We start from the raw sequence: 13719 nt of genomic DNA, 5'->3' as shown, positions 1-13719 counted from the left end.
GCCTGAAAGCCTGAAATAGTCAGTCAGGGTTTTCCGCCTGGTGCCTTCCCTGACAACACACAAGAGGAATAAAAATGAAGGCTCATCGATGCTGTTACGTTCCGTTTCCAAAAGCATCTGTCCCATCTGAGATCAGGGGCTTAGGCTGCTAGAATGCAAATATTCTCCTTGGGGAAAGTCCCTTTGCTATTCCCAGGTTGGCAGTGTTCAGGGCATTTACAGATTTTAAAGCTGTGGATGGTCTGGTTGCATTTCTCTAGTCTGACCTGCCGAGTACCGTGAGACGGTGTCACCAGTAATTCCCACATCAAGCCTGCTTCTTACACTGGAGCTACAAAAAGCCCTGTTCCCGATGGCAGCACCAGACTCCCCAGAAAGCGTGGCCACATGCACCTCATAGCCCTGCAAAACCAGCAGCCTGAAGCTTCAGTGATTGCCTGGCCAGGTGCTGCTCCCTCTGAAGTCACCAGAGAGGACAGGGTAAGTCCAATCCCCTCCCCACACTCTCATTTCAGAAGCTTCCTTCCTTTGATAATGATTTTGAAATATGTAACCAGATGTACTAGGCATTGAGAACCTTTTTTCCCTGGAGTGAGTCTTGCAGAAGGATGCATCATCAGCACCGTGTTAAATGCTGGTGAAAAGCCATAGAATAGCCTCTCTCCCTCTCACCACCCCTCCTTCACCACCAAGTCTCTACAGCAACCCAGTCACACTTTGCTTGGAGTGGGCCCCCCAGTGACATGTGGTATGGGCAGCACCTGTTTATTAGAGAGCAGTGTCAGCACAGTGAAACAAAATAAGTAAGTAACTGGTGAAAACAGCTCTGCTGAAATAGAGGACTAGTCTGATCAGGCTGGCATGATATAACATGGTGGTTTAAAGCCGCGTAATGCCATTTTCCATTAGAGCTCTTGTTCGAGTCAGGAAGGGGTTTGATCCATTGATGGAAGCTGTTATATACAGACGAGAAAACCTCATCCATATTTCTCTTGAGATTGTACAAAGCTGACAGTATGCTCGCTGACCACAGTCATCTGGGACTCTCTCACACAAAATAACTCTCTTTTCATAAATAACAGGATTGTTGTTGTGGTGGACTGAGATTTGCTGTAGAATTCAGTTGTGTCAAACAAAGAGCTTCTTCTGGTTTTTAATTTGAGCTATTAAAAAGATTAATCTTTCTCTTTGTTCTCATTTTCCTTCCCCTCTTTCTTCCTTTCCATTTTTTTTTTTTTTCCCCTTCCCCTCTGTCTGTCTTTAGGATAACTTAAAGCTGTTTGTCTGAAACAAAAGGCTTGCGTGGGTCTGGTCAGTGGTGCCTCTGGATTGAACGGTCACGATTTCAAATCCTGCTTAGGACTAAACTTGGATGAATTCCATAAGCTAATAACCCAGCACAGTGTTTCAAATTGATGGAGGTGCCGTCCTCTAGATGAGACATAAAACCAGAGATCCAATCTGCTTGGCAGAGACCCCACAGGACTTATCAAAGATGAGTGGGGGCTGCTAACTGTTTTGCCCTTGTCAAATCCTTACCACCATCACGGCTTCTCTTGCTTTTCCAAAGCAATGACACTGGACCTTATGAAAATGAGATGGTGAATTTGAAGGAGCCATCCCTTTCCTAATTATTTAAAGCAGTTTGCAGTGTCTGGCAGAAGGAGGAAAGAGAGATAATCCACTCACTTGAAAATGGAATGACCCTGAATTTTGGAAAAGCAAAACAAAAGTGAGCGAATGGTGCCACCATGCTCTGCAGCAGTGACATTATTAAAGGATCAGTGAGCTATTAAAGCAGCAACATTTAGTACCTCCCCTAATGACTTGTACTGCTAACTGGTTTCCAAATTGAGATTTTTATTGCCTCCATGCACAGGCAGAACAAGGCTGTGTCTGTGCTTCCAGAGGCTCGAGCTTAAGCAGACTGTTCACAATAGCATCAATGAATCGTGTCAGTTGAAAACTAGTAATGGCTTACGAGAGTTCCCACTCGTGTGTCCTCTTTTCTTACCAGGGATGGAAGCTTTGGGCTGTGGGACATGGTGGGGATCATAAATACCCGGGATTTTGCAGAGAGCCCATCACAATTCTTGAACTTCCTCACATCTGTGAAATTTGGCAGAGTTGTGCATAAACAGACTGTCCTGAAATCTCCCCAGATCTGCTCATGCCATTCAAAGCGTGAATGCTGTGAGAAGGACGTTTTCAAGAGGGACATTGGGCACACCCGGTCTCCACTTCCAGATGGAAATACGGAGTGTGGAGGAATAAGTCTGTGGAGGAGGAAGGGAGATGAAAGGGCAGATGCTAGTGAAGGTGAAGATGCACCCAGCTGTTTCCACCCTGACTGTCTCAAGTAGATTTTGACTGTCTTGTATGAGCTGAGCTCCCGTGATAGGACTAGCTGGGAAATACGCTCCTGTCTAGTGCAGTTCAAGCTAGGAAGGGAGCTCCTGTGGGCACACAGCATGTGTGATTGCAGAAAGGAAGCTGGTTAAAAACCAACCAACCATCCAAACCACCCAGCAAAAGTTGGGTTCTGGTTGCAGTTGCTGTTATTTGCGTGCTCAGGATACACTGTAAGCCAAAGTGGAGTTTGGGTCTTCCATGCACCTGAGATAAATGCAACTGTTATTGCTTTAATTTGTTTTTCTCCATTGGTCCTGCACACGTGTGCTGCAGGCGCTTGCTGAGTGAATCATGCCAGCCCTCGCCCAGGCTGGACAGTCACAGGGAGAGACTGACACTGCTGCTTCTGGTTTTATGTATCAGATGCCTGATTTCCATGACAGAAACTGCTCATCCTTTGCGGGAGTGACAGGTGGAGCAGGCGGAGTAGGAGAGACCAGCATTAGAACATGCACATTTTTTATCCCATGCTGGTTTGAGTCTCTTTCCATCAATGCTGGCCACAAGTTATTCCCATTTTGTGACTTTTCAGTGGCTGCACGTGGCACAGGTTTGCATGTCCAGTTTTTTCACGTTTTTCATCCATCTGTGTATCCGTGCTCTGCAAAATGCCCTTACCTTTCTTGACAAAGCAAACAGGTCTCTGTGTGGGCTGCAAAGTATGTTCAGAACTGTAGAAAAATGGGGTGAAGTGGCCTTAGAGGCCCTTCTACACTTTCTTACCCAAACTCCACACAGGACCAGTTAGACCTAAACCATTTGTGTCTGCTGTGGGTTTAACCTGTTCTTGAAGACCTCTGTTCTGGAGATTTCCAGATGTGCTAAGGCAAGTTGTTCTAGTGGTTAGCTGTCCTTAGCTTTAGAAAGCTGTTCCCAAGACCTGAGCTCGGCAGTGGAACTGGATTCCTGCAGATCAGGGTTAAGGTAGAGTTGTAAGGCAGGAGCTTGTGGATCCACTTCCTCGGCTGCACCCACTCTCATCTGAGGACTTCCTCCCACAAGACAGCAGGTCAGGTGTTTCTCACCGTGCAGACACATGCAGTGTAGACAGGCAAAGAAAAGGGCAGCAGGGCCATTTCTGCCAGAGGAGCTTTCTGAGACTGGCACTGACAAAATGTCCTAGAGACTTTACTGAGTCCAATTACCACTTTATGTCTTTAAAGTGGTGAGTAAATGAAAGAAACTGCAAGATCAAGCCACGCTAGTCTTCTCAATCCCTGAAGTGTGTGACAGCCCTCTTCCCTTCTTTCTCGCTTCCTCAGACTACTCTGAACTCCTAACCTTCGCCACCGCTTTGAGTTCACATCCGCAGAAACCAGGCTACCCCCAGCCACCCCCAAATTCCGGTAACAATCACAAAACACTTCCGAAGCAACACTGCCCTCCCTCGAACCGATAAAGTTTAAGCTGTCTCCAACTTGCTGAAGTCTCCTGCACGTACGGTTGGTCTCGCCCGCTGGCGCTGGCTGCAGGGGAGCTCGCTGGGCACGGCCGCAGCCGGGGAACAGCCGGTGCTGATTCACACAACCAGCTCTCCCTGTCCACGCAGACAACAGCCGGGAACACCAGCTGTTCAGGCTGTGCTGCACTGTTGGGCTGAAGGATGTAGATGCCCGCAGCACATATGGTATTAGGATTGCAGTGAGCGCTATCAGGACAGACCCCGAAACAGAAGGGACAGATCCGTGTAACTGTCCCCAAGCACAGGGGTGGGAACTGCAAAAGCGGGACAGGATCACCGAGGGGAAAAGCAGTGTCAGGAGTCATCCTCAGCCACTAGAACTGGCCCTCACTGCAGCACTAGCAGAGCTGGTGGCTGGCTTTTTTGCAGAAGTAGAGCTAAAGACTGTCGTGTCTGTTCGACCTTCCTTATAAATAAATAAATAAATGATAACCAGAGATCTCACAGCGATGCCTGAACCTGATGTCTCATGCTCACTTGTTTTGATGTGTCTAATGTAAGTGGGCGGGTAATAAAAGCTTCATTTAGAAGCCAGAGTCTTCACAGGCGCTGCTGGAAGCCCCTGGGACACTGCACTTCTGGAATTTTCCTCTAATGGAAACATCAGCAGATAACTATTGATAAAGCAGAACATGCACGCACACACACAAAACAACCCAGCAATGGTTTATTTTCCTGGACTGCTGGGTGTGGATTGCAAAGGTCTCTTTAGATTCCCCAGGTTATGTTCCTGCCTCAGCTGCTACATCAGCACTGCTGAGACGCCCACCACGGTGACCATTTGGGACAGTGTCCTGAAGAAGTGTGGGGTTATTTTAGCACAGGTAGGCATCTGTTCCAAACAGGCAAATAAAGGAATTTTCAGCCTCCATAATACAGCTGTGGAGAATGGCATCCTCTTCGTATCTCTCACCCTGTAGGTGATAAGGAGATGCTGCTCTGTAATAGGCAGACTTAGTGCTGGCATTTCGCACAAGCAGCACATTCACCCTATGTACATGTTGTCTAGGATATTATTTTTCAGTGCATTCGCAGGTTATTCAGCTTCTTTTTAGGCAATTGAGTCTTCAGGAAGGTCTGATTACCGTACCTGTGAGGTCTCTGTGGCAGCTTGAGTGTGCACCACCTGGCTAGTGCTGGGCTCGGGGTTAGCTGAAGGAGAAATCATGGCTGGAGAGGAGACAAGACACTGGAGTTACTGCTGAACTCCTTAAGGTAAACTACTGTCCTTCCAGTTTAGTGCTAAAATCACCATTTCAGGTCCTGAATACAACACAGGTAAAGAACAGCATATTGTCCCTGGACAGTGTAGGGGTCAGAGCCAAAGGTTGGGGAGGGGGCTACAGCTTTAATCCCAACCTTCAGCAGACTGGTCCATGGCTGGTTCATACCATGATATAGCTGACCTCGTTTCCTGGATACAAGCACAGAAATACTGCCTGTATCCAAGCATTTATAGGCAATTATTTTCCCTGAATGTGGAAATTGGAGGGCCCCTTTTGTCTAATGTATTATTTCATGAGAACCACAGGGATCTGCAACCAGGCGTGGGGGGAAAGGGAGTTTGTTTCCTCCTTGTCTGTGGTTTTATACAGCATCTGCCTGTGAAAACAAGAAGCAAACAAGATGACCCCCACCTTATCTTTTTGCATAAGTCATTTTGCTTGAAGCTTGAGCACTGTGGGATGGTTAATGTAAAACTTGCTCTTGCATTAAATAGCAATAATTTACCTTTAGACGCTGCTTTTATTATTATTATTATTATTATTATTATTATTATTATTATTATTATATTTTTTTTTAAAGGTTAAAAAAAATGTTCCTTAATTAAGAACTCCCAGATATGAAGCTTGGAAGAAATGTGGCCAGGACATTCTTGGATTACTACAGGCTGAACTCCTTGGTGGAGAGACCACTAGGAACTACTCCTAAAACTCGGTAGGTCAGAAAGCAATTTCTCTTGCTTTAGCAGGGCTGCTTTTTTAATACCTTTCATGACTAAACTTCAGTTCTACTGCATTACGGCTTTATAATAAGCGTGCTAGTCCAACTGTGCTTATTTTATTGAAATTCCATTTGGAAATAAAGCATTTATGTTCAGGAAAGATACCTGGTTTATGTCTGAAAAAGTATTCAGAGGATTTTGGAGATATCGATATCTTTCCTGAATTCTGTCTGCTATACACCAATCTCACACCAGTATCTTTAATGGACTTACCCTTCATTTATCTCCTGAGAGTGAATCAGACCCACTTTATTTTGCAAAGTTTTAATTCTGGAAGTGAAAACTTTTTCAGTGCTTCAGGAAACTACTGGCAAGCCTGTGCTAAAGGCAGAGTTCCCCATCTCCCCTTGGACATGCTGCAGGGCTGGCATCCAGGTGGCAGTTTCCTTCTGCCAGTCCAGCTGGGACATTTTACCTGGGGACCCCCTCTCGCTGTAAGTCCTCACTTGGGTTTTACAACCAGCTCAGTGGATGTTAATCCAGAAGGAAGTAGGATGTGAAGTGAGGCACTGGTGAGCAATGCACAAAGGCATGGAATGCCTGAGCTTGACTCCCTGAAGCACTGCTGGCCCGTCTCTGGTGCTGGCCAACTGAGTCCTTTTAGTGTCCCTTAGCTTGTGTGAGGAGCGGGGGTGATACCACTGAACTGTTTGTTGAGAACCATCATTCCTTGAACTGGAAAAGCTGTGTAGCAGCATGAAGAGAGAAGCAGAGCAGGAACCAGAGCACCTGTTTCATGGGCAACACAATTTTCAGAATTTGCCTCTGTTATAAGAGAGCAGCAATAATGCCCCCAGACTCAAAATTTTCAGTAAAATGCATTCGGGTCAACTGCAATGTTTCATTTGGGTTTCAACCCTTAACAGCACAACCAAATACAATTTCTGTTTTGCAATGGAAAAGGCAATTCCAAATTGGCAAGAGAGGCAGCTGAGCCTTGAGATTCACTCCCTCTTTCTCCCCACTTTTTTCCTCCCTTAAAAACGTAGCTGTTGGAACAGTTACTTGTTTGCAAAGGAACACTTTCCTACTGAAGATTTTCTAGTGATGCGGTAAGATGGATGTTACAAATATCAGCCCAGACCAGAGAGGAATTGCTGGAGCTCTTTCTGCAGCCTTTAAAAATCCTCTCATAACAGCCATTCTAGCAGCTCCCTATATATATATGGTCAGAGCCAGGCTGCCTGCATTAGGTGTTTAAACACCCTGCTTTGAGTCCATCTCCCTTTTCTGTTTGTGATCTTGACACCACAGTTTAGGCTGGCTCAAGGAGGATTGTCAGCACTGCAGTTCTGAATGCTCTTATCTGCAGAGACCTGCAGGGTTAGCAGAGAAAAGCATCCAGCATCTTCCTCTCCTCCGGAAATTGAATGTATCATTTCTCTCAGACTCCCAAGGGCCACAGCCTCCAAGGCTAAAAACCCACAACTATTACTGAACCTAATTACCACCTGACAGCAAAGTGCTTTTCCGTAGCATCATTCAGTTACCTCATCAAAAGGAATGTTTGTTTGCCTTCTTCATTTTAAATTAAAGAACCACTGACAGTGGTAACTGAAGCATTTTAATCTCATCAAATATCCATGTCCATCTCTATAGAGACAGCCACGCCAGCAGGGAAAGATACACATCTACAGTCGGGTTGCACAGAGCACATTTTTCTTATTCCCCCACCAGAGCCTAATGGGGTGAGAGATCTTTTGTTTGGGAAGTGCTACCTCGCAGTAAAATCCTAAATAAGGTAAATGTTCAGCCCAATGCCAAAAGATGTTTAAGGGATGGATTTTTAAAGATTCATGTTGTTAATTTCCTGATGGCTTTCAAAGACCAGCTTTTCCCTGCAAGTAGACAAATGCCTTCTAATTGTATCCTGGGCTTTGTCACCTGACATTTGATCAGAGCCTGTGTGTATATATATATATATATATGTGTGTGTGTGTAAAATGTGCATCAGTGAAATGAAATTGTTCTTTGAAGCTGTTAACTGCAAAGCTCTCCAAAAGGAAATCTTGCAAACTGCTGGGAAACAGAAGGGAGATGGCTGTGGCTTTAAATATGCCTTGGCTAGGCAGTGGCACTAGGAAAGGACTGGAATATGTAAAATGATACTAAATATCTGTGTAATCAGGACTAATTATATGGCACGGTTATTAGCTTGAAACAGGACATGTTGTGCCCACAGTTTATGAAAATATATTAAAACATTACCAGATTCCACATACTCATTGAAAGAAAGCTGCAGAGTTAATAAACGTGTAAGGGACAACTAATTGGCTGCTTTGTCCCAGCCTACTACAGGCAGAACAATTTCTGTTTGAGGGAATTAGTGCAGCCAAAATGTGTTATAATGATAGGCCTGGAAATAGCAACAACCTGCAACACTTGCAGAGCACATCTGACAGAAAGATCTTAACAAAGGAAATGTTTATATTGGAATCACCATGTTTCAGAGAAGGAAATTTAGGCACAGAAAGGAGATGGACCTCAGAGGCAGAAATAGGGCTGGTACCCAAATTCAGGCACCTTTCAAGAGTTTTGTCCAGGCAGTCAGGCTGCCAGACAGCAGCCATTTTACAGTATAGGCAATGCAGGCAGTTCAGTGGGAACTAAATTAGGATCATCTGGAGCAAGAGACAAGAACTGATGCAGCAGCTCTGGTTACAGAACCAAGACTGAGGCTGGAGGTATGGTACCCTCTGCTGTCCCAATTGCTCGTGCAGCTTATTTCAAGAAGTCAAGGGCAATAGCTATATCTGTATTTTGTGATTCTGTGTATAATGTGCTTATGTGCCTGTAAGTGAATCCAACTGCTGGCTGGGCCTCTGGTTAAATTCCTCCAGCTCTTGCCTACAGAAGCCCTTGGGTCAAGTGCCAGCTGTAGATAAACATATCACAGAATCATAGGCTGGTTTGGGTTGGAAGGAACCTTAAAGATCATCCAGTTCCAACCCCACTTCTATGGACAGGGACACCTTCTGCTAGATCAGATTGCTCAGAGCACCATCCAAGACTGGACTTGAGCGCTTCCAGGGATGGGGCATCCACAACATCTCTGGGCAACGTGTTCCAGTGACGGAGCCTTCAGTTCCTTGCTATGAAACTGTGACCACTGCCCTCCTAGAAGTCAGGCTCGCCCGACCTCCTGAGAGGCTTCCATGAATGTGATGTTTGGGCTGGAGCCCTCAAGTCTTTGCTGAGCCTTCTGGGTATGGACAAGGGCAGTTGGGGTGCTGTGTTTTATCCTTGAGTAGGTGGTCGCTAGAAAATAACTCTGAACCTATCGTTGTGGTGATAATCTCTGAAGGGTTGGGGTGATTTCTGGGGCTCCTAACTCTGCTCTGGACAACCCTGTTCTCTCCCTGTGTGTCCTCACCCGTGAGAGGGGGTGGTCACACTTGTAGACAACTGCAGACAACAAATTTAGAACTTTCTGCTCCCTCTGTATCCAAAGGAGCCTTTGGGCAAAGCTCAAGTCCCCAAATAGCTCAGATCCCTGAAAAGACCTTTGGCCTGTGCACTGATTCTGTAGAGAGGTCAGACATGAAAATTAAATGCTTCAAGGGTGTTCTTTTTAGCACTGTCTTTACATCTTAGACAGTTCTTTATTTTATAGTTATTCTCCCTTGCACGCTCCCTCCCACCACAGCTCATCCAGTCCTTCCCAGAACCCTTCAGCCCCTTCCCCCTGACTGAGCTTCCTCCAGCATTCCCCCCAGTTTCCCTTGGGAGCAAGCTCGGTGACCACACAGGGTTTCCCACAGCCTGCAAGGGGAGGTCAGGACGTGTTTTAAACAGCAACCCCAGTGTGCCCTGCAGTCCTCATTGCAGGGGGACCCTGTGATCCCAAACAAACACCCAGTTCAGAAAGATAATGTCCCCTGTTATCAGCGTGCTAAGCAATTATTATCCTGAAGGTGATGTGTCTGCGGCAAGATAGGAAAGCGTCAATGACTCAGCTGGGGAGGGCAGGAAGGTTAGAATATTTTCCTATGTGAGCTAATGAATTAAAAGCCTTGCTGAAAATGCTGGATGTTCTCTGGCATGACAAGCCAGGCAGGCCCATGAATTTCTAGCAGGGTGAGAGAGCTCTGTGCTGCCTACAGAAGCTGCTGGAGAAGAGAGCGCTGCCACTTAGACGTGCTTGAGAGAGGCTCAGGAGAACCTGTCCTGGACACAAAGGGTGGGTTAAGTGGGCACAAAGCAGGAGAGCCCAGTGCAGAAAGGGGCTGTCAGGCAGCAATGAAGGTTCATGCCCTTCTTCTCCTCTTGATACTGTCCTTTTCTAAGCTGTTTGGTGATCAGCGAGTTCTGCTCCCAGTGCACTCACTGGAAACCATTTGAGTGGGGCTCCCTCTTATGCTGGCAGTGGCACAGGGAGCTCTTACTGAGTGTCTGTCCTGCTCTCTCCTCTTTCTACCTGTGCCAAAGGAAAGGTTAAGATTGCTTGGGTTGAAAGTGAGAAACGTCCTCTGCTGAAATTGTTAGTAAAAGGTGAAAAATTTGTAAGAGATTAAGAGAAAGCAGAGTACAGATGTTACAGAGAAAGGCTAAGATAAGAAAACATTTTTTTTTGCTGAAAAATTCACAAATTCAAGTCACTTTGAATAGACTGAAGTCCATCCCTTTGCCCATATCAGCGTTACTCTGCTCTTTGGCTCACTGTGCAGCAGAGCTTCAGCACAGCCTCAGCAAAGGAGCTCTCACCTCTTTAAACCACTGACATTTTTTCTCTGAGAGCCATCAGTTTCCTTTTTCTCATATTCTGAACGCACTGAAGTGCTGAGTCTGCAAACAGCTCTGGCTGAGGTTAGGGAAGCTGGGATTTGAACAGACACCACGTGGGTACTCTGAAAAATCCCACCTGGGCCTTGCTGGTGGAGCACTCTGGAGCTCATGCCTGCCCCATATTTTCCAGTTGGTAAAACCCAGGTGCTCTGCTCACAGGAGTGTTGGAAAAGAAATGCCTTCCTGTGTGGGAAGCTCACGCTTGCTGCACTGATTCACTTGAGAGAAAAGGCCAGGAGAAGATGAATAATTCTAGGAGCAGGGATTTGACGGCATGCGGCAAATAATGCCTGGGGCCACACACTGAATGAAAAAAAGGACAGAACAAAATATTGACTGGCCCTTCATTAATTACCGTCTGTCCATCGTGCCCTGAATAAAGCAGCAGCCTCGTTCAAGAAAAAGTAGACTGTGATGAGGTAATTAAAGACCCCATCAGAAGGCATATCCGCCAGGAGCTTGAATTAAAATTGCTCTGACAGCCTTTATTCTGGCAATTCCTCCTTTTGCTGCTTGACTTTGCAGCCTTAATGATGATGTATGAGCGCACAGCTGCGTATCCAACAGGCTGGATAGGCCCACAGGACCATCCCATCCTCCTCAGAGCCGACAGGCACCATCTTCTGCATCACGTTGGGTGGAGCTGGGGAGTCCTTCTGTCTGTGGGCACAGGCTGATCAAAGGCAGGTCCTTCTGCCTGGACAACTCTGCCTTTCAAGTTTTGAGCCCCATCTCGATGCTAAACATCTGTGTCCAGAGGCTGTGTGTCTTATGGGCTCAGGCTGATACCATCCCAGGGATGTGCTGCTCTCTGGCATGTGCTGTAGGTGAGTCCCTCTGCCCCCCTGGGTCTGGGGTGTGCTTCCCAGTTCACCTCTTCCCTATGTTTCAGAAAGACTCCTCTCTACACTGCTAATCTCTGCCTTCATGGTTTTTTGAGGTTTCACCTACACCTAGTAGTGCTTTCTTTGACCTGGTCACGACTGATGGGAGATCTGGGAGTGCATCCACCTCTCTGCTTTATAGAGATAGCTTCTTGTCAGTCCTGAGGAGCTCTGTTTGCTGCCATTCTCAGCTCACTTCTCTCAAATCACTGTCTTGTTGTCTTTTCCCCCTCCGTTTTCAGTTGCTAAGAGGAGAGCAGAGTGCAATAAACAAGAAAAACTGTTCTAGACCAAATTTGAAAAGTCAGCAAAATGCCTTGCAGTTTGTAGGGGAAGGAAATGGAATGAGGGCAGAAAAAAGCTCCCCATCACCATCCCCATTTCCTTGGTGGGAGGATTTCAACTTGTTTCAGGGATTCTACCAGGACCTGGACCATGGGTGCCCTATAGCTGTATCATCACTTTTGTAGGGACAAGTGGGACTCTCTTACCTGGCTCCCTACGTGTTCAAACAGTGCAAAGCTCATAGGAGTGTCTAAAAATACTCATTGCTTTATCATCTCATCTTAGTCTGTAGATTTTTCCTTAAAAGGAAATTTAAAAAAAAAAAAAAAAAGAAAAAAAAAAAGACCAAAAAACCCCAACCAAAACCTCAAAACCAAAACAATCAATCAAACAAACAAAAAGCCCATCTCATCCAACAACAAAACACAAAAACGAACCAACCAACCAAAAAAAACCCCAACCAACCAGAAAAAAATTTTTAAAACCCCAAACCAACCAAAAAAAGCACCATGAAACTGCTGAAGATTTAAACATCTGCAATCTGATTTCCATGTCTGTAAATTGTATTAGTAATGGGAGCCCTGCTAAGGTTTAAAAGCAAATTATATGTTTTGCCTCAAAAATTAATTTTTTGGATTTTTTTCCCTTTCTTTATTGGTAATTATAATCTGTCAGCTAACTCCCACACACGTCTGCATGTTTTATGTAACTCTTGATACTTGTATCTGTCGTTGAAGAACACCTTCCAGGTTTTGAAGGGTGACACATTTGCGTGGGTTCAGTGAAAAGGATTCATTTACGGAGTTTAGGGAAATGTGCAGTGCTTGGCCAGCTCCCAGCAGAGGCCTCACCAAAATTCCTCATTACAGCAATTAGCTTCTCAAACACTTGGGAAACAGAATGCCAGCTGCAGGGATTTTACCCCGGATTTAAGCATATGCAAACACCCAAATACGCATCCAGCTTGGTCCTGCTTTCAGAGGGACAGGGAGCCAGTCTGCCTGACGGGTGGCCTAGCAGGAGAAAATAATCTTCATTACTGCATGAAGTAGATTGGGTCCATATTAACAATCCTTTTCAAAATGAAGGTGCTGTCAGCTGTTTTAATTTAATTTACTCCACCTTAATTTACTTTTTGGAAATGAGCTAAATGAGTAAATTGAATTATGGCTACTTTAACTCTGAAGGAGCATATCCACATAGGACCTTGCTGTGGTTTCACTAATCAGCTTTGCATTTATACCATAAATGTACTTGGATTAGCTCTCACAGGCATCCTCACAAAGGTACGCTTGCAGATACCCACCTGCTTTCCTTTTCCTTCCCTGATCTTGTTGCTCTGAGGAAGCAAGGGCTCAGTAAGCAGATTTACTTCATGCATCACCCTGGTACAGGCTTTTCCTGTATTACTAAAGAGCAGGACAGAGCACTCTGCTCTGAAAGCAGAGACAGGGACTTATGTGCAGGGCAGGTCAACATAGGTAATGTCTGATACACACAGCATGTGAATCCCAGTATTGTATTGCTACCTTGAACAAGCTCAAGAGACTGTCATTTTCTGCTACATGTCCTCAGGTAAGTGCAATCCATTATTCTCCTGCTGCTCCTTAGGAAAAGGGAGGAAGCAAGACAAAGCCTATGCCCATCATCTCTGCAGCTTCCTGCTCCAGGGTCAGCAAAGATACACAAGGGTGGCTGCGTGTGCATTGATTGTAATTGTGGCCACTTCTCCTTCACCTGTGTGATAGTGTGGCTCCAGTCACAAGCCAGTTATTCCTGCCTCTGTCTCCTGGATGAAGCAGGTGTGTCCTGCTGCACTGAGCTGGGGAGGGAGGCTAGGAACTGAGGGGTCGATGGCAAGTAACAGGATACCTTCTGTAGTGGAG

The 13719-nt window shown here is 45.7% G+C and overlaps 1 protein-coding gene across 1 annotated transcript in view; it reads left to right on the top strand.

The window, feature by feature from the left end:
* LOC114062486 (BEN domain-containing protein 5-like) overlaps positions 1–13719 on the top strand; it is an 892614-nt gene that overhangs the window by 874075 nt on the left and 4820 nt on the right. Inside the window, exon 12 of the mRNA XM_027893962.1 lies at positions 5716–5812. Within this exon, the coding sequence (XP_027749763.1) occupies positions 5716–5812 (97 nt within the window). The remainder of the gene's footprint in view (positions 1–5715; positions 5813–13719) is intronic.

This window comes from Empidonax traillii, unplaced genomic scaffold (genome assembly GCF_003031625.1).
Source record: "Empidonax traillii isolate 1590-97213 ecotype Southwest subspecies unplaced genomic scaffold, ASM303162v1 scaffold15:size5535645, whole genome shotgun sequence".
NCBI lineage: Eukaryota > Metazoa > Chordata > Aves > Passeriformes > Tyrannidae > Empidonax > Empidonax traillii.
The sequence above is the reverse complement of the archived record's forward strand: the minus strand, read 5'-3'. Positions and strand labels throughout refer to the sequence as shown.